This window comes from Schistocerca gregaria, chromosome 3, assembly GCF_023897955.1.
Source record: "Schistocerca gregaria isolate iqSchGreg1 chromosome 3, iqSchGreg1.2, whole genome shotgun sequence".
Classification (NCBI taxonomy): Eukaryota; Metazoa; Arthropoda; class Insecta; order Orthoptera; family Acrididae; genus Schistocerca; species Schistocerca gregaria.
The window spans coordinates 534,456,361-534,476,535 of NC_064922.1; the positions used below are offsets into that span (position 1 = coordinate 534,456,361).

A 20,175-nucleotide genomic window follows, 5' to 3' on the forward strand; every position below is an offset into this window, starting at 1 on the left:
GCATTGTACTGGGAAGGTTGTCCAGTGTAACGTATATATTCCCCCTTTTGTTCCTTTCTCTCTTTGTTTCCTTCCGTTCTTGCAAAAGTATTGCACCTAAAACCCAGCATGGTAGCCATTTGTTGTGGGAGGGGGTGGTAGCCCCCTGACCACGCAGGTGTTGCACCGTTGGTGACTGAGTAGGAAACTCATAATGCAAGCCAAGGAGTAGATGTGCGTCATGACTGGGGTATGGGGACTCCAAGCCATGGTTTACTGGCCAGGTAACCATTGCTGTGGCTAGGTGATGACGATCGGGGGGCAAGGGGGGAGAGCACCTGTTCGGAGAGGGTGGTGCCATGGTGAAAGATTTGCCCATGAAGCCAATTAAAATATCTTCCACTGATGGCCGTGAGGTCCCAGAAGTTACTTCAGATGAGAAGTATTATTACTGTACAGAGAGATATGACATCACGATGTTTTTTTCCCTGGCTGTGCCATGGAATGAGGGCCAAGCCAGATGTCCGGGAGTGAAACACTTCACCCAGTACTTGGTATGTACTCAGACTGATGGGGATACTTTTACTGCAAGTGAACCATTATTTTCTGTCAAAAACATTTCTGGGAAAAATGTGTAATGATTTGATATGAATTAAAACTTCCTCTGCTGCCCAATAGGCATCTCTTCAGGCATATGATCATCATGGTCATGTATCTGTGACCCTTGTCTCCACACACAACTTTGAACATGGTCCAAGGAATAATCTTCCACAGAGATCTTATGCTCCAAACAGATGAGAAGCTTTGGACTAATCTCCAGCAGTGAAGCACAAATTTTATCAGACATGTACAGAAAGGGCCCAAGAATAATCGTATGGATACAGGCACCTTTCTCGTTGGCTTTGATGGGAATGTCCTCCCAAGAGAAAGTTAAGGTCATGGTGTATAGTTGTGGTGTAAAATGGTATATCCCACCACCTCTGAGCTGCTTCAGATGTTTAAGTGTATGGCAAATGTCATCCACCTACAGGGACCCAAAAGGTGGCAATTTTGGACAATCACTCCATGAAAGTCGTCCTTGTAAACATCCATCCATCTGTGTGTGTCAAATGTGTGGGACATCACCCTCCTCATTCACCAGTTTTCAAGAAAAACTGAAGATCCAGGAATACAAATCTGTTGACTGCCTGTCATATACTGAGGCACAGAAGTAATGTGAACACCTACATCCTGTGGATATGACCATCAATTATGCTGACATCGTGACCATTGCCCCCCACCCCCACCTCAACCTTCCCCAAACCAGATCTCCCACCATCCTCCTCTCCTTGGTTCCTGCAGTACACTTTTTGAGAACCACTTTCCGCACTGGAAGCATTCTCCTTCCTCGGCATCCACCGGTGACAGGGCTCTCACTCGCGATTCCTTTCCCTGGCAACCCCTAGACCAAAGGCAAGACGCCAAACAATGACCAAAGGTGCTCCTGCATTTGAGTCCCAGGTCTGTCTGCTCATCATCTGTCCCTACACTCAATGCAGATAGTTCCTTGAATGAACCTTGCCCACCAAAGGCTATTGAGGTAAAAGAAGAAGAATAGTAATTGGGACAAGGCTCCTCCAGTGCCTTTGGAGATCCCAGATGTCCTGCATGCAGTTGGATTCTGAGCCAATGGTTGTGGATGTGGTTCCATCCCGATTGGTCACAGGCACTGATACTGTGGCGTGACTGGTCCTCTGACCCCTTCACGTCTAACCTGGCCATCAATCATATGATCATTCTGTGGAGTTGTAATAGGTAGTATCATCACCTGCAGGAACTACACCACCTTATTTCCTCTTCTTCTGCGGGTTGCATAGCTCTCCAAGGAAAGCACTTTTCTGATGACTATTCTCCTACGCTCCGTGGTTATTGTATGTTCTGCCACAACTGTTGCGACTGGATGGGTCTGTACTTTGATTCGTACAGATGTTGTCAGGGAATAGGATCCCCTTTGTACTTCATTGGAGGCAATAGCAGTGCAGGAGCAAATGATCTCAGCAATCATCATTTGAAATGTATACCTACTTCCAGGAAGCCCAATTACTTATGCTGAAATGGCCACATTAATCTAACAGCTTTGCCGCCTTTTCTGTGGCTAGGGGTCTCCATCCCACAGCACCTCTCTGTGTGTACCACTTTGTCAGGCAAGGGCCTTCTAATGGACCAACTTTTCACAGACCTGTATCTGTGTTTCCTCAATGATGGTTCCCCTATCCACTTCACTGCCGTCGGTGGAATTTTGTCAACTATCGATCTAAAGATCTTTTCCCCTAATATTGTGGATTAGCTACATTGGTCGCTGTGCGATGACCTTTGTGAGAGTGACCGCTTTTTGGTGATCATATCATTTCCTTGCCACAGCCAAACAGATCGACTACAACGTTGAGCATTTCATAGAGTCAACTGGCCTTTGTATACCTCTGCTGTTACATATGTCACCTCTCTGTCAGATGTGTTGATAAAGTTGTGAAAGACATATCAGACACTATTATCCATGCCACTGGAACTGCTGTGCCCCTTTCTGCAAAGCCGCCCCTCCTCTCCCCTCCACCCCCCCCCCCCCCCCCCCCCATCCCATCAATTGTCAGCGGGTGCCGTGGAATACCAAAACCATTGCAATAGCTGTGCAGGATCGCAGACCAACCTTTTCACTTTTAAGCAACTTTGTACTGAGGCTCACTATAAAATCAGATTGAGTAAGAAGGAGTGCTGGGAGTGCTAAGTCTCATCATCTCAAGAGTGGGCCAAGCTCCTTGATCTTGTGTACTTCCAATGATTAACATCTGTTCTGGGTCTTGCCCTACAGAGTGGTCTTCATGCTGATTCTGATATGTTCTATGTGTTGTCTTCTGCTAATGTTGCATTTGCATAAGCTTATGTGAAGACTGATTATTTTCATATATTTGTCATTGGAAAATTCAGCCACTATCTAGTACAAAAGGCTTGATGAAGGTGTATTATATCACTGAAACCGGAAGTCTGTAAAATAAATTGGAAATGAAATTACAGCTGATGGTGTCCTTCAATATATACAATATAGCCTACATCCATCCCAATGTGTGTATAGTGTGGGTGTGTGTTTTTATTTATTGTGCCTGTCTACCGGTCCCTTTCCCACTTGGTAAGTCTTGGAATCTTTGTTTTTAATATATTTATATTTTAATATGTACTTAAATCGAACAATGGAAACTCCAGCATTAGCAGTGTAAGGAAAAATAGATTGCTACTTACCATAAAGGTGACACATTAAGTTGCAGACAGCCACAATTAAAAAAAAAAAAAAAAAACACTTAAACATTGGATTTTGGCCACAGCCTTCGTCAGAAGCAGAAAGAGAAACACACAACATTTACTCACTTAGACAGCCACGCCACACGCACAATGACAGCCAAATCCGGTAGCTGTTGTCTGTACTTGCCCGCTTGCTTGTGTGAATGAATGGTATGAGTTTCTTTTTCTGATGAAGACTGTGGCAAAAAGCTAATGTGTAAGTGTCTTTTAATTGCGCCTGTCTGCAACTTAACATGTCACCTTTACAGTAAGTAGCAATCTATCTTTTTATTGCACCATTGTTGTCTATATGTACTAAATACATATACACTCCTGGAAATGGAAAAAAGAACACATTGACACCGGTGTGTCAGACCCACCATACTTGCTCCGGACACTGCGAGAGGGCTGTACAAGCAATGATCACACGCACGGCACAGCGGACACACCAGGAACCGCGGTGTTGGCCGTTGAATGGCGCTAGCTGCGCAGCATTTGTGCACCGCCGCCGTCAGTGTCAGCCAGTTTGCCGTGGCATACGGAGCTCCATCGCAGTCTTTAACACTGGTAGCATGCCGCGACAGCGTGGACGTGAACCGTATCTGCAGTTGACGGACTTTGAGCAAGGGCGTATAGTGGGCATGCGGGAGGCCGGGTGGACGTACCACCGAATTGCTCAACACGTGGGGCGTGAGGTCTCCACAGTACATCGATGTTGTCGCCAGTGGTCGGCGGAAGGTGCACGTGCCCGTCGACCTGGTACCGGACCGCAGCGACGCACGGATGCACGCCAAGACCGTAGGATGGGGTATCGGCGAGGACCATTCGCAATCGTCTCCATGAAGCTGGGCTACAGTCCCGCACATCGTTAGGCCGTCTTCCACTCATGCCCCAACATCATGCAGCCCGCCTCCAGTGGTGTCGCGACAGGCGTGAATGGAGGGACGAATGGAGACGTGTCGTCTTCAGCGATAAGAGTCGCTTCTGCCTTGGTGCCAATGATGGTCGTATGCGTGTTTGGCTCCGTGCAGGTGAGCGCCACAATCAGGACTGCATACGACCGAGGCACACAGGGCCAACACCCGGCATCATGGTGTGGGGAGCGATCTCCTACACTGGCCGTACACCTCTGGTGATCGTCGAGGGGACACTGAATAGTGCACGGTACATCCAAACCGTCATCGAACCCATCGTTCTACCATTCCTAGACCGGCAAGGGAACTTGCTGTTCCAACAGGACAATGCACGTCCGCATGTATCCCGTGCCACCCAACGTGCTCTAGAAGGTGTAAGTCAACTACCCTGGCCAGCAAGATCTCCGGATCTGTCCCCCATTGAGCATGTTTGGGACTGGATGAAGTGTCGTCTCACGCGGTCTGCACGTCCAGCACGAACGCTGGTCCAACTGAGGCGCCAGGTGGAAATGACATGGCAAGCCGTTCCACAGGACTACATCCAGCATCTCTACGATCGTCTCCATGGGGGAATAGCAGCCTGCATTGCTGCGAAAGGTGGATATACACTGTGCTAGTGCCGACATTGTGCATGCTCTCTTGCCTGTGTCTATGTGCATGTGGTTCTGTCAGTGTGATCATGTGATGTATCTGACCCCAGGAATGTGTCAATAAAGTTTCCCCTTCCTGGGACAATGAATTCAAGGTGTTCTTATTTCATTTCCAGGAGTGTATAACCTTTCTGTGTCCAAATTATAGATTATCATGTAAAAAACTGAAATAAATTGGTCAAGAAATTTTCAGGAATTTTGGTGGCAATGTTTTCCCTTTATATATCGCATATTGTAAATTATCATCAGGTTTAATGCAGCCAACTATGCTAGTACACAAATCTTCAGAATAATATTGTATCTTGCAGCTTGTATTTGAACAATAAACTATATAATGCAATACAATTAGTCCATATATACTGTAATATTAAATAATGTATTATTGAATATTTGCCGTACATTTTGGCTACAAAAGTATCCATATTTTATAAATACCAGTACAGGGGAAAGTGAAATCCCTCCATATGATCAGCCTAATCAATGCATTTAAGTGCTATTGAAATTTTACTGGCAAGTACTCATCTTGCAGAACTTATAAGCTCTTGGTCCCATTTTCCCATGTTTGTGAATTAAATTTGATTTTTTTTAAACTGCACCTTCTTCAAAACATAATGTTACAACCCAATGTATTATTAGCTGTGAGTCTCATATTTATTTCTGAAACTGAAATTATCTATGTATTGAGTTTTACGTTGTTGCCTGGTATTAAGCATTTTGTGAAATGTGGCCATGCTTTTTGTCATGGTGTGCTTTGTTGGTGTGTTTCCTGGTATGTTGTTATATACTCTCTGCTTTTGTCACCTTTTTCAACTTCACTGTTACCAACTATCATAAGTTTAAAATACAAAATAATTTTGACAGACTTACCACACTCGTGAAGCAGGCACCTTACAACCCAACCCATAAATAAATGCAGCTTCAGAAATAAAAGTGAGTCCTGAAGATGATGGCATATAGGTGCATCAAACACCAGCAACACACCTGCCTTCTGCCGCTTTAGTGGCCAAAGGATTCCTGTATAAGGAATCACCCTATTTTACCAATGGTGTTGTCAAAGAGCATAGAGCAGCAGACAAAGTTTCTCACCAATCTCTTGCCCTTGGACTGGGAAACTGCCCTTAAAAGGCAGAAAAATCAGCAATTATCAAAGGCATGAGGATGCAAAAGGTAGTGGAAACTGCTGCATTAAAGAGAGACAATATGCCAATGGTATGTGCCTGTAATTGAGAAAGTGCCTCAATGGTTTCTCCATTGGAAAAAGATTCCAGGTTAGTCTGTCTTTTGGATCTCTGGGAGGGGACTATGAAGGGGGAGGTAACTATGAGAAAAAGACTGAATTAACCAGCAAAAGGATAACATTGTAGAATGAGAACGTGGGATGTCAGAAGTTTGAACGTGGTGGGGAAGCTAGGAAATCTGAAAAGGAAAGTGCCAAGGTTCAATCTAGATAACGTGAGAGTCAGTGAAGTGAAACGGAAGGAAGGTGAGGATTTCTGGGATAATACCGACAGTGGCAGAAAATGATATAATGGGAGCAGGATTTGTTATGAATAATAAATTAGGGCAGAGAATGAGTTACTGTTAACATTTCACTGACAGGGTTGCTCTCATCATTAATTGGCAGCAACCATTGCCAACAACAATAGTTCAGGTATACATGCCGAAAATCACAAGTACAAGATGAAGACAGAGAAAAATTATATGAGAATTTTGAATTGATAATTCAGTACTTAGAGGTACATGATAATTAATAATCAAGGGGGATTAGACAATGTTAGTAGGAGTTAAGGGAGATTATGGGCTTGGTAGTAGGAATGATAGAGGAGAATGACTGACTGAGTTCTGCAACAAATTTCAGCTTATGACACACACTAGTACACTGTAGTAATACACTGGTCAAAAATCACAAGAAGAGGAGTTTTACTTGGAAAATGCCCAGAGACACAGGAAGATATCAACTAGATTACATCATAGACAGAGATTCCAAAATCAGATATTGAATTGTAAGGCATCCTCATGGGCAGATGTGGACTAGTTTCACAATTTAGTGATGATGAACTGTAGACTGAAGTTCAAGACAATGCTTTTTAACAGATTCTGCAACAATGAATTTATTAAAAGAAGATGGAATTTTCCACTTTTTCTGTATTAATTTTATTTTTTTCCCAGCTAGTTTCAACCTTCTCCAGTGATTTTATGGTTCTGTAAAAATTAGAATACATTGTTTTACCTCCACAAGCAGAAATTTAGCAATGTGAATGTAAACTATTTTTTTTAAAATACCCATACCGTAAATAGAGAAACATGCCTTATGTATTGAAATGTCAGTGTCTTTAATAAATTATTTATTGCAGCAAAATAGCCATTATAGTTATACATTAGATTACAATCATTTGAGAGTGAATTACAAGGATGTATTGAGTGTAGTAGATTACATTCAGTGCAGGTATTATAACAGATTATCATTTGAACCATTTATTGCATTGTCTCTAATTGATCTGGTCCTCTTGTTGCATATTTCTATATGGTATCTCTCACAAGACTATCCACATAGTGTACACTTGCAAAGGTTTGACGGTTCGTGGCATGTTGTATTTGCACAAATTTCATGGTGGAATCCATGTACTGTGAATCTTATAAGTACGTGTCTCATCTCAAAATTTGCTGCTGTCCAAGTGCGGTAGATATGGCCCTGGATCCATAGAATTCCGTTGGTACTTCCTCTCTTTTCTTGAGTAGTGATCTTAGTTAGTTCTCCGATGCTGATGTGTTGGGAGGTAAGAACCTTGTCCTCAGATCCTCTATGAGGAAACATTCTTGGGTGAGAAGGTAGACTAATCTTGATCTTGTGGTTTTTGCTACCCCTAATTCTCTTTTGATATAGGTTGCTTTTACTCTTTCTACTGTTTCTAAGTTCTTTTGATTTAGGTGTATCCATATGATTTCTATCTCATAAGCCAGTATCAGTATTATTTTTGATTTGAAGAGTGCCATAGCTGTGTCTAGATTTAGTGTTCTCATGGAACTTATTTCGTTTATCGCTCTGATGGCTTGTGTTGCTTTCTCTGTTATGTGTTTAGTGTAGCACTTTACTGATGGCTGGAGTGTTATCCCTAGATATTTGTAATCTTTTGTGATAGATATTTGCTTTCCTTGTAGTGCAATTCTTGTCGTATTTGAGATTTGCCTGCCTGGTCTGAATACCATCATTTCCGTCGTGTCGGTGTTGATTACGAAATTGTGTTTTGTGCTCCATTTTTCCACATCTTCTATAGTTCCTGTAGTTTCTTTAAGTTTTTTGAGCTTATCACAATGTCGTCTGCATAGGCATATGCTTCGACATCTTTGTCTTCAGCGATTTCCACAATGTCCTTTGCTGCCAGAATGAACAGGAGCGGGCTCTTGGAGTACTCTGTTTGTTTGCCTTATTGGTTCAGACAGGTCGAGGTTGTCAGAGATCCTTATCTCGTTCCATTCATTTATGGAGTTTATGATCCTCGTCCATACGCTGTCTCTTACCAGGGTTTCGTCGAGCATCCTTTTTACTAATGATCGATCGAGGAGGTCGAAGGCCTTTGTGAAGTCTATGAATACAGCATAATAGTTTTGCTTCTTATAGATGGTTTCCCATATGTTTTTTAAAAGCAGCTCCTCTGCTGTGATAGTGGATCTTTTTTTCTCTGAACCCGAATTGAGATTCTGGGAGGTGGTCTTCCAAAGTGTGTCTTATTCTTCCTGTGATTAGTTTCGTGAATACCTTAAAAGGGATGTTTTTCAAGGCTATTCCTCTGTATTTGTTTGTGTCCTTTGGGTCGCCCTTCCCTTTGTACATTACCCTTACTATTGATTTTCTCCACTGGCCTGGGATTTTTGCTATTTCAATACATTTGTTATAAAGTTTTGTCCATGTTGGTGCTAGCAGATGGGCTGTGTCTTTAAGGTATTTGTTGTAAAGCATGTCCGGTCCCGCTGCTTTCTTCCTTTTTGTTGATTCAGTGATGTTTCGGACCTCATTTGGAGTGAGTGGGGACCAGGCTGACATCTCTTGCGGTGTGAGCTCTTGACTTGCTACCTGTGCTCCTTCTCTACCATCTTTGTTGAGAATGTCTTTGAAATGTCTTGTCCATTCTTCCATGCTTATATAGTGTGACTGTGCCTGCTTTCGGGGGCGGATTGCAATGAATGGGTCTCTCCTGACTTCTTCAGCTAGTCTTCTTCCCTCTTCTTCCCTGTGTGCCATTCTCTTCTTCCTTGTTAGTGTTTTGTAGGATCTTCTTTTCTCAGTGTACGTTTGTAATAGTGAGTGATAATCTGTGTCCATTTTTAGTTGGTGTAAAGTTGGAGTACTTCTTTTCTTTGCTGATAACACTCTTGATCAAACCATGGTTTAGCTCTTCTCACTTTCCTGGAGGTAGTTGAGATTCTCCATTTCAAGTGCTGCCTCCTCTACATTTGAGTTGTCGATTAAGGACTCAATTTGTTCTTTCTGGTCGTGGTATTCTTCCAATTTCCTTGGATCCAGTCTCCTTGAGAGCGGTCTCTTCTCTTGGTTCTCTCTTGCCTTCCAGTCACTTTGTATGGCTATGTTCATCGGGGTGTGTTTTCTTATAGGCGTGTGGTTTGCATTCCAAAGTGGGCTTATGTCCCCTTTTGTGTTTCCTCTTATAAGGGAGATATCAGTAGCACTTTTGCCACTATGGCAGAAGTACATAGGGACGTTTGTGTTGTTTAGCAGGATGAGGCCTTCTTCTTGTAGTGATTCAATTACTAATTTTGTTTTGTGATTCTGTACATCCAACCGACAGTTTAGATCCTCTGCGATAAGTAAAGGGATGTTTTTCTTGCTCCGTCTTATTTGTTGGCCCAGTTCATCAATTATGTCTATGGCCGATTCGCTTGGCTGGAAGTAGGTTGCTAATATTGTGATGTGTTTTACTTCTATTAGAATGGAGTGATTTAGTTCTGTTGTCGCTATAATTGGTGTTATCCACAGTTTCAGTAGGACTGTTATTCCCCTTTGGGGTCGCCTCCTTTCTCCTTGCTTTGCCAGCATATTTATGCTATAGAATTTTGCGTGTTGCCAATGATCTGTGAGAAAAGTTTCTGTGAATATTGCTACGTCATAACTGGCGAGAAAGTCTGTTGGAGCTATGCATGCTGCGTTTTTCAATCCTTCTACATTCCATAACATTGTCTTCATGTTTTTTTCTCCCTTCGTTTTCTCCTGGTTTTGTCATCTCCGGGTACATCTGGTTTTGACACTCTAGTACCGGTGTGCTTCTCGGATTGTCTGCTATGTTGTGGCATTGCTGGTCTTGGGCCAGTGAAAATCCTGAGTTTCCTTTGATGACAGCCTCTTGTAGGGTGGCCGGTTTCCGGCTTCATTATATAGCAAGTCCTGGTCTTTGATAGATTTCTTTTTTCTTTCTCCCCTCTCATATCTTATCTGTCGGGTCTCTGATGACCTTACTTCTTTTCCTGTTGTTTGCGTTATCTGTTCCTCTTTTGGGGGTGGGGGTGGTGGGTCCTCTTCTGTTGGTGATGATGTTGCTTCTTTTTCCTCTATCAGGCATGGCGAAGTTTGTGGGTCTGCTTCTGTTGGTGATGAGGTTGTTTCTTTTGCTTTTATATGGCACAGTGGAGACTTCCCTGCCTCTTCCTTCATTGATAGTATTATGGGTGTCTGTGTCTGCCCTTGTAGTTTGTCAAATTTTTCCAAAATTTCTTTGCACAGAATAGTTTTTCCGCAGTTGTTTCTGTGTAAACCATGCCTTGTGAAGTGCTCTCTTTGTGAGCTTGTTGCATTTATGAAAGTCACATTTGGGAAGCTGCTACATGTCTTCCTAAATATCCTATTTGTTCTGGTAATTTCTTTATTTACGCAGGACTCAACCATCAAGTCATGTCTTTAAGGAACACGTAGCACATATAATTCAGAATGAGTAGCTTTCCCTGGAGTTTCCCTCAGTACTCTTCTTGCATTGATACTTTCGTTTCTATAAATGTCGTTTCCTCCCCCTATAATGACACATTTCGCACTTTTTGTTATGGATGTTTCCCAGGATTTCCAACACTTCACTTAATGGCTCGCCTGGCTTGGTGATTCCTCTTACTTTTAGTTTGTTTTGCATATTGGCCATTTTTTCTGCTAAGCCTCTTCCGGGCTGTCTGAGAAGACGTGTACGTCACTCTTTGTATTTTCGAGTTAATCTTTTGACTTGCTTCCGAAACTGGTACTTGTATTGTTTGTATTTATCCCTGGGGTCATTGTTTTTGGTCTCTCTTTGTATCATACACATTTCTTCCATTTTGTCTTTCAGTTCTTTGGTAGTATTATCAAATTCCACGGGCCTTGACTGTCTTGCCTTATTCTTATCAATATTTGTCTTTCTGATGGGACTAGTGTTATTTAGATGATAAGATAATATATCTAGAAAGGCATCCCATTTATTATTCACTCCTTCGTCTTGAAATACTAGATGCCAAGATTCATGACCGAGGCTCTCTCTCAGTTTGGCAATGTTGATAACAGAGAGATTCCTTTTGTATTCATAAATTTTCTGTGGTTTTATACAAGGATCTCCCTTTAGCACTAATAGCTGGCCTAGGTAGTCAGAGATGTGACCATTTACAACAGCAGCTGTGGCAATATGATGAATTTAACATAAAAATTGGTTACCACAAGTTAGATGAAGTTTATGTGGTACTGAACAATGGACTGTGGGAAAACACAAAAGGAAGAGATTCAAAATGTTTGAGATGTTGTGCTGTAGGAGGATACTGAAAATTAGATGGACTGATAAGAAAAGAATAGGCCAAGAAAGGAACATACGGAGAACACTGATGAGAAAAAGAGAGAGGGGATAATAGGACATTGGTTAAGACATCAGGAAAAAATTCCATGGCACTGGGAGTTGTGGGATATAAAAACTATAGGGGGAGACAGATAGAATACAACCAACAAACGATTGATGACATATTGTGCAAGTGCTATTATTAGATGAAGAGGCTGACATGAGAGAGAATATGTGCCAGCCTGCAGCAGTCAGTCAGAAGACTGATGACTCAAAAAGAAAAAAAAATGAAAGGAAAAGATTCAGTGGTCAAGGAAGCTGTACAATTTCAATTGACAGATAATCAGCTCATCCAGAATGAGGATTTCCAGCTTGAAAATTTGTGGAAACCAATCATTTCACATCGGCGCTCTCAGAAGAATTATTTTCTGAGTCTTTGTTGCTTACTGTTCAAATGGCTGCCATCCGTTTTAGTAATCAACTACATCATTTGTAATCACTGTGTGTATGCTGACTGGCAACTGTGTTATCTTTGATAGTTGCATTCCACAGTATATCATTGTGTCAAGTGATTTTAATTCAGTCACTGACTTGCCTTTAACATGGCTATATGGTTAACAGCATGGTTAACATTTGAAATGTCAGAAATGAAATATTGGTGTTCTGGATGAATGAAAAAAAGGAATAAAACACAATTCTAATTTTGCAGTAATGACTTTGTTCTCAGCTGTTGTGTCTCATTAGAAAGAATCTGCAAATTCTCACTCCTGTTTTTAGTGCAGATGGAACACTGGTAGCCACTTCATTTCAGCAAATAAATGCGTGCGGGTATAATACTCATCAGAAGAATTTTCTGTCAGCCCTGTTCTTCAAACACGTTTCTTTTTAATGTATAGCAGCAGATGTTGCTGCATCTTTTCACCAGCTATTGTGCATGTGTTATAACAATTGCTCTCTTATTAAATAAGAGTGTTTACCTGGTTATTCAAAGCTGCAGACACCATATGTATGCGTTAGAATTCCCACATGCAACAGGATTAGCTGGACTAGTATATCGCACACAAGTATTAGCAAATGATGTGGAGAAATGTATCAGTCATACTGATTGAACATGTTATTTTTTATATCTTAGTTGCAAACATTTAAGAACAATTACCACTTATTACAGCGATAAATGATTATCAGTTAGAAATTTACTTTGGGGCTCATCTGTGCGGAATCAATGTTTTATCAGAGGTATCCTTAAAAAGTGATCAGTGATGGGGCTCATGCTCAATGAGCACAATATGCATGAGACTTGTTATCATGTATGTAGCGTACACATTCAAGAGCCGTGGCTGTAACTTATCCAGTTTTGACACTTAAACAAGAAACTCGGGCTACTGTTCTTCCTTCCACCGATGGTGCTTCAATCCTTTTCAGTTGGCATGGAGAAGGGAGGGAAGACTGATGACAATGTTTCATTGCAGAAACAATTTTTCTTTAATTCCTGTTACCAAGATAGAGAAATTAAATTTGGTGTAATGAATCTTGTTGTTTCCTGGTTTATTCAGGTATCGGGCTGTTCCACTGCAGAATGTTATTTGGACTTCGCTTGCAGCCACACAATTATTGACAGTCAGTTCAGTTATGATAGCATGCAGATGGCCAAAATTACCTCAGTGGTTATTCATTATAATGCACTCAACACACTTGTGATATGCCTTAACCAAAGAGGCAACAAACACTTCACAAATTACAGTGCCGAAGAAATACTGCCTCTGTAGATTCAAAGGATTTTTTCCATTTCAGATAACTTCCCATACATCAAATCGTTCAAGACAAAAAACTAAGAATATTATATTTAATAGGAATCAAGTAGTTATTAAGTTGAATGTGTAACCTATTTTTAGCATTCAGCAATATCCTCAAATTTGTCACACATAAAATTTTATCATGACATGGTGCACATCACTTAATTAATAGGTAGGAAATACAGACCATTAAAAAGAAAAAAAACTGTGTAAATAAAGATGATTGTTGCAATCACACATATAAGATTTTGTAGATGTTTTTGTATTCTGTTCAAGTACTAAATTGTAACAGATGTGTTTAAAAATTTAGACTGGTAGTTTTTCGTGGAATTCACATGTTGAATACTACATGTTGAATACTACATGTACTCAATTTTCTTTCTTTGTTGCAGCATCTTATTTTGCACTATAAGAGGAATGTGTAGTAATTTTATATACTCACATAGATCTTTGCTTGTGAAGGACAAGACAATAGTACATTCCAAAGATGCATGAACTTTTTATGCAGGTTCTAGGAAAAAAGGATCTATCAAAGGTACCTTTTCTTTTTAACTAACATAATTTTGTAATTTTCATTGTTGTCTTTTAGTGTCAAATGTAATTTAAAAATAAATCTGTATTATCACATCACATTTTGGGCTTCTGTACATCTGTCTGATTAGTCCTTTCAACTCTGTTTAAGGCGGGTGATTTATTTTCTGTAGCTGATCAGGCTATAGTAAATGATCTGACAGAAGTTGTGAATACTATTGCAGAAATTACCAGTTTGCCTGATTATGTGAATAATGACAATGACCAGAGTGTTGTAGAAATCTGCATTACTCGTGTTACGTCATGTATAAGGTGAGTTGCTCATTGTGGGATGCGTTATTTGCCTTGTTTAATTTAACTATATTTATTATATTTGGATTTGCCGTGTGTGGCTCCAAAATCAAGGTGGCATCTAAAGTGATGATGTTTTAATTACCGATTTTCTTCCATATCCCATTCATGGTTGCAAGTTGGGGAAGGGGTGTGTGTGTGTGTGTGTGTGTGTGTGTGTGTGTGTGTGTGTGTGTGTGTGTGTGTTTTATTTGGATACTGATCTGTAGTCATAATACAGAAGCAAAGACAAACTTTACCAATATTGTTATTGCTGAAGGAACTGTCTTCTTCTTCCAGGATCTCTCTGTTTCAGTTAATTAGTATTCGGATGCAGCATTATTTTGGGTTTAAGTAGGTGATTGTAAAGAATAGCATACCTTTGCGTGTATTAAATTCTTCGGGTGTATTGTGACATCACAATCAGATGTGCGACAAGCCATGCCACTATCAAGCACCTCCTCAAGAATCAACATCTCCATTTAACTATAGATCAGGAGCACAGATAGTGTACAGTAGCTCTGAGGTGAAGCACATGACAATACTGAAGATAATGTTACAGAAATGGTAGAAGAAGTAGAAAAAAATTGAGTTGAGAGATGTGATACAATGAGAAAATTTCACAGTACAGAGAGATGTTAATCAAACAAGTCCATGAGAAAACTATTCTAGCTGGTATGCAAGTCATATGAGGCAGACAAAATATCCTTGGATGTCAAAGAGAATAATTCCAATTCCAAAGAAAGCGTCTGCTGATAGGTGTAAATAACACCAAACTATCAGCTAAATAAATCATGCTTGCAAAACAGTGACATGAATTATTTATAGGAGAATGGGAAAAAATGAAGAAACTGGCCTTAGGGAATATTAGATTTAATAAAGACAAACTTACATTAAAGCATTTATAGATTTAAATGATGACTAACTGAAACCCTCAGCTGCCAACAGGTGTTGCTGATATACCTCGATGTGGACAGCTGAAAATGTGTGTCCCGGCCGGGATTCGAACCCGGGCTTACATGACAGACGCTCTATCCATCTGAGCCACCGAGGACACAGATGAATAGCGCGACTGCAGGGACTTATTCCTTGCACGCTTCCCGTGAGACTCACATTCCCAACTGTCCACAATTCTACCTATGTAATGTAAGCAGGAGATCCCGGGTTCGAGTCCCGGTTGGGATACACATTTTCAGCTGTCCACATCGAGGTATATCAGCAACACCTGTTGGTGGCTGAGGGTTTCAGTTAGTAATCATTTATTCCAGGGAAAGCTGCACGGTCATTTACAGTATCTGTTCTTTCGAGAACAGTTACTGTCTTAATATATATTTATAGATTTAGCGGAATCTTTTGGCAACATTGACTGGAATGCACTCTTTCAATTCTGAAGCTCGCAGGGATAAAATTGAGGAAGCAAAAGGTTATTTGCACCTTGTACAGAAACCAAACTGCAGTTATATAAGAGCTGATGGACAGGAAACTGAAGCAATGATTGAGAAGGGAGTGAGGCAGGATAGTAATCTGTTCCCAATGTTATTCAATCTGTGCACTGATCAAGCAGTAAATGAACCCAAGTACTAATTTGAAAAGGGAGTTAAGATTGAGTGATAATAGAAAAGAGCTTTGTCGTTAATCATTGACAGTGTGTATTTTTGTCAGAGACAGCATACGATATGGAAAAGCAGTTGAGGGAATGTAAAGTGTTTTGAAAAGTGATTGAAAGGTGAACAATGACAAAAGTAGAATGCAGACTGACTGTAGCACGAAAAGCATTTCTACAAAAGAGGAATTTGTTAACGTCTAGTATAAATATAAGTTTTTTAAAATTTTTACTATAACAGTCTCAGTTGCAGTTTGTCACACTGATAACTAATTTTGATTGCATTTAATGATCATCTTCAGAGCTTATTAATCATGAGTTGTGAGAAGTTGAAATTCTTCTCATTTCTTCTAAAAAAAAAAAAAGCATAATCATAAGCTGTGACAAAAAGGGACAGCACTACAGTACATTTGTGATGAAATTACAGGTCACATATTTCTCGCTTTAAAGGGAAGGGAAATTGTAGAGAAAGGGGACAAGGGAGGAATACCACAAGAGGTTTAAATATATGTAGGCTGCAGTTGTTATTCAGGAATGAAGAGGCTTGCACAGGATAGAATAGGGGAGAGGGCTGTGTCAAACCAGTCTTCAATCTGGAGGCCACAACAACACATATGTCTCTTAGATGCTGTTAATGTATGTGACACTAACTGATTTTACCAAAGCTTTAAATTAAATACGAATCTAGACATTGAGAGGGATGTAAGTATCATTTTATGAGGTTCTTGGAGATTGGTCCTGTAAGATTTTTTTTATGTTCACTTTTGGCATAATAACTGAGTGATTTAATTCAACAAAAGTGGTTCCCGTTGTTTTATGCAGGCTGCAGGAGGATGATATTCTGAAACTTTAAAAAAAATTAAGATGAATAGACAAATGAAGAATGTGTCAAAATTCATTCCCAATTGTATAGAGAGGAGAGAGTAACATTCCTAGGGGTATGATGCATCCAGAAGATGTTTATCAGCTCACACTGACAAGTTGCCATTACCGATTTAGTCAATATTGTGCAGGGCTTGTCCAGAAGTGAAAGCTATGGAAGTGGGAGCTCCAAATGGCCAAGCTTTTGTAAAAAATAGCATTTTTGGCATGGGTCAGGCAAGGTACGAGCTGCTTCAAGGCAGTAGTTGACACAGTGGAAGTAGTACACATTTTTAATACAAGAGTCATAGGGTCATGTTCCTATATGTAAACGTTTTTTGTTTACAATTTTTATGTTATTTCTACTGCTCACAAGACAAAGTAATATTCGATTTATCATATTTATTAATATTTTCAGAAGAGGAAAGGCGGAGAAAAATTTGATATTGCAAATAAATTTCCAGGAAGGAATTGTAGGATGTACATGAGAACTGCATGCATAAAATTAGATACTTTTATTATTTAACAGTTGACGATTTACAGATGCTGGGGTAATATTGTAGTAAAAACAGGGGAAGCAGTAATTTTCTCAGCAGTTTGCGCACATTATAAATGTGTAGTTTTTACAATTACATGGTTGTTTTAAAGTTTCTATACAAAAACAAGTCTGGTTTACATTCACAAAAGGTTCTCACTCATGGCTCAGTTTGCCAACAAACCACACTTAACACATCATTTTGCTAGATATTGGTGAGGATAGCTGGTGATATACGACATAATGTATTTCAGTGCAGATTTCTCAGGATATGATTTATTTTTTTCTCTGGCTGAGATAAGAGCAGCTTTGAAGCTCCTTAATCTTTAGCTGATGATAAAATTGGATATCACAGGCTTGTGCTAGTGGAGTGCATGTAGGGCCCGCAGCTCGTGGTCGTGCGGTAGCGTTCTCGCACCCCACTCCCGGGTTCGATTCCCGGCGGGGTCAACGATTTTCTCTGCCTCGCGATGACTGGGTGTTGTGTGATGTCCTTAGGTTAGTTAGGTTTAAGTAGTTCTAAGTTCTAGGGAACTGATGACCATAGATGTTAAGTCCCATAGTGCTCAGAGCCATTTTTTGAAGTGCATGTAGGGGGAATCACTTTAATATCACATCACGATGATCCTTCTTCATTTTTTAACATCTCCTTGTATAGTTGTGAATTTGTTTATTCTCCCCACGAGCCAGCTAACAAAAGATATTGTCCTGCACATGGGGTTTCATCACATCAGATACAATATATGAGATTTTTTAAACATCTCCTTGTATAATTGTGAATTTGCTTATCCTCCCCATGAGTCAGCTAACAAAAGAAATTGTCCTGCACATGAGGTTTCATTACATCAACTACAACATACGAGCATAGTCATGGTTTATTTGCAGTGTAAGAAATGTAAAAATTGAAAAAATAAAAATAAGTTTCCTTATAGGGACTCAATCCCGTGACTCTCATATTATCATTCCACTTTGCCAACCACTGCTGAGAGCCTACTCTAACATAAATGGCTCATGTGTCACCAGCCCATACCAAAAATTCCATTTTCTTATGAACTCTTGTCCATCTGGAGCTCTCACCCCTCACTCCTATTACTTTCATTTCTGACAAAGCCCTGCATGAACAATAAATTTGGAAGACATTGGTGATGACAAGTAGTTGTTGTCCCCATGTGAAATATTTAAAATGACATTGTCATCAAGTCCCATTGTTAAACTGTAATCTGCCTACAGAGCAACATATTAATAAAACTAATTTTTAGTCATACTACACAGCGTTTAGTAAATTTCAAACGTATTTGTCAAATTATCATTTCTGCAGGAATGTGAAGATTAATTTATTTCATAGACATTCTAAATTAAGTAGGGTTAGGAGCTGATCTAGAAAGAAGAATTGTCTTCTAGTTTGCTTACCTCTGTAGCTCGGACATGAATAGACCAGAGTTCATCTCAATCGGAATTCCTTGTGTGTCATCACTGTGAGACATCAACCTCACTATAGTGATGTATGATGGAGAAGCAAAATTATGACAAATACCATTTAATCATATTTGAGACAGAAACACAACATACTTTCCATTAGTCAGCATTGGTTTCTCATTGATAATTTTTATAGAAATAGTTATCCTTTGTGGAAAAGCAGTAAATTTTGAAGCAGGTAATAAGCAAGTTAGTATCTTATATTGAAGAAGGCTAAAAGTTGTAACCTATTGTGTTTGCCAAAGCATTTCTTCCAGTACTGTGTAATGTGTCACTTGATTTTCTATTCTTTTTTTTTATATAATATCTTGGCTAAAGTGCTTGGAAGACTGATTTATTCTCCTTGTTGAATTCTGTGACCTTTGTTTGCAGAGTGTGTCTAATTTCATAGAAACTGTATTACCAATGAAAATATTTTGAATTCATATCAAAGTTCTTCTCACTCTATTGAAAAATTCTGAAGCATTTAGCTATCCTGCAGGCATGTTATGAAAGCAGCATTAGTTAACCCATGTACATTTTTTTCCTTTATTCTAAAGGGAACATGTTGTAACTCCATAAAAAGTTTATTCATCAGCTCACATTACAACAATGCCCTTTCTTGAATCTACAAAGATATCATATAAATAAATTAGAAAACTTTTAATAACAACCGTGACATGTACTACAAAATACACACACTCTTTAGTTGTGTATACCATCTTAGCATCCAGGAGTTCGTACAGAATAAAACAAATAGTACAGAAAATCTTTTATTAATAAACAATCATGATTTCAATTCCCTCAAGAATGCCATGATTATCTACTGATGCCTGGGGAGAACCTTCATAGAAATATATAAATTTAACTCACAAATATCACTATATTTGCCATCAGTTAGGTACTTTTATTGGTATAATTTTCACACACTGCAGTACCTTACACCAGTGATAGTATTTTACTAATATTATTTCAGTTCTACGATAGAGAAGTGAAGCAGTCTTTGAAGTGAAGCAACTCATGAAGTCAGTGATTGTCACAGCCTGTGCCATATGTATTCTTCCCAACACATACCAGCTTTTCTGAATAGCGCAGGTGGGAACACTTCTTACAGCCTATTCTTTGTTGCCATAAACCCACTGATCACAAACTTCGCTAGTCCATGTACCTACCTGCCTCCGTCCACTTTCTTCTCCTGCTCCAGCTTCACATGCCCTTGCTATCCCCCCCCCCCCCCCCCTACGCCCCTCCTCCTGTGCCCCTTCCTAGTCATCTTATTTCTTCCCCCACACCAGCACTGCCTCCTGATGCTTTATCTAACAGCTCACCATCCTGTGCCTGCCCTGTCGCTGCAGTTTCACACTACAGCACCTTCCCCCATCTCTCTCCTGCTACCCATACCTCCCCCATCCCTACATTCT

At 40.0% G+C, this 20,175-nt stretch overlaps 1 protein-coding gene across 4 annotated transcripts in view; it reads left to right on the forward strand.

The window, feature by feature from the left end:
- The window catches only part of LOC126356257 (protein melted), a 235,378-nt gene that overhangs the window by 7,247 nt on the left and 207,956 nt on the right, over window positions 1-20,175 (forward strand). For 3 of the 4 annotated variants that reach the window (XM_050007089.1, XM_050007094.1, XM_050007092.1), the window contains exons 2-3: window positions 13,832-13,974; window positions 14,122-14,282. In XM_050007089.1, coding sequence (XP_049863046.1) covers window positions 13,927-13,974; window positions 14,122-14,282 — 209 coding nt within the window. In that variant the 5' untranslated portion in view covers window positions 13,832-13,926. Of the gene's footprint in view, window positions 1-13,831; window positions 13,975-14,121; window positions 14,283-20,175 lie in introns of those variants that run through there. The other variant, XM_050007093.1, reaches the window with a different exon arrangement.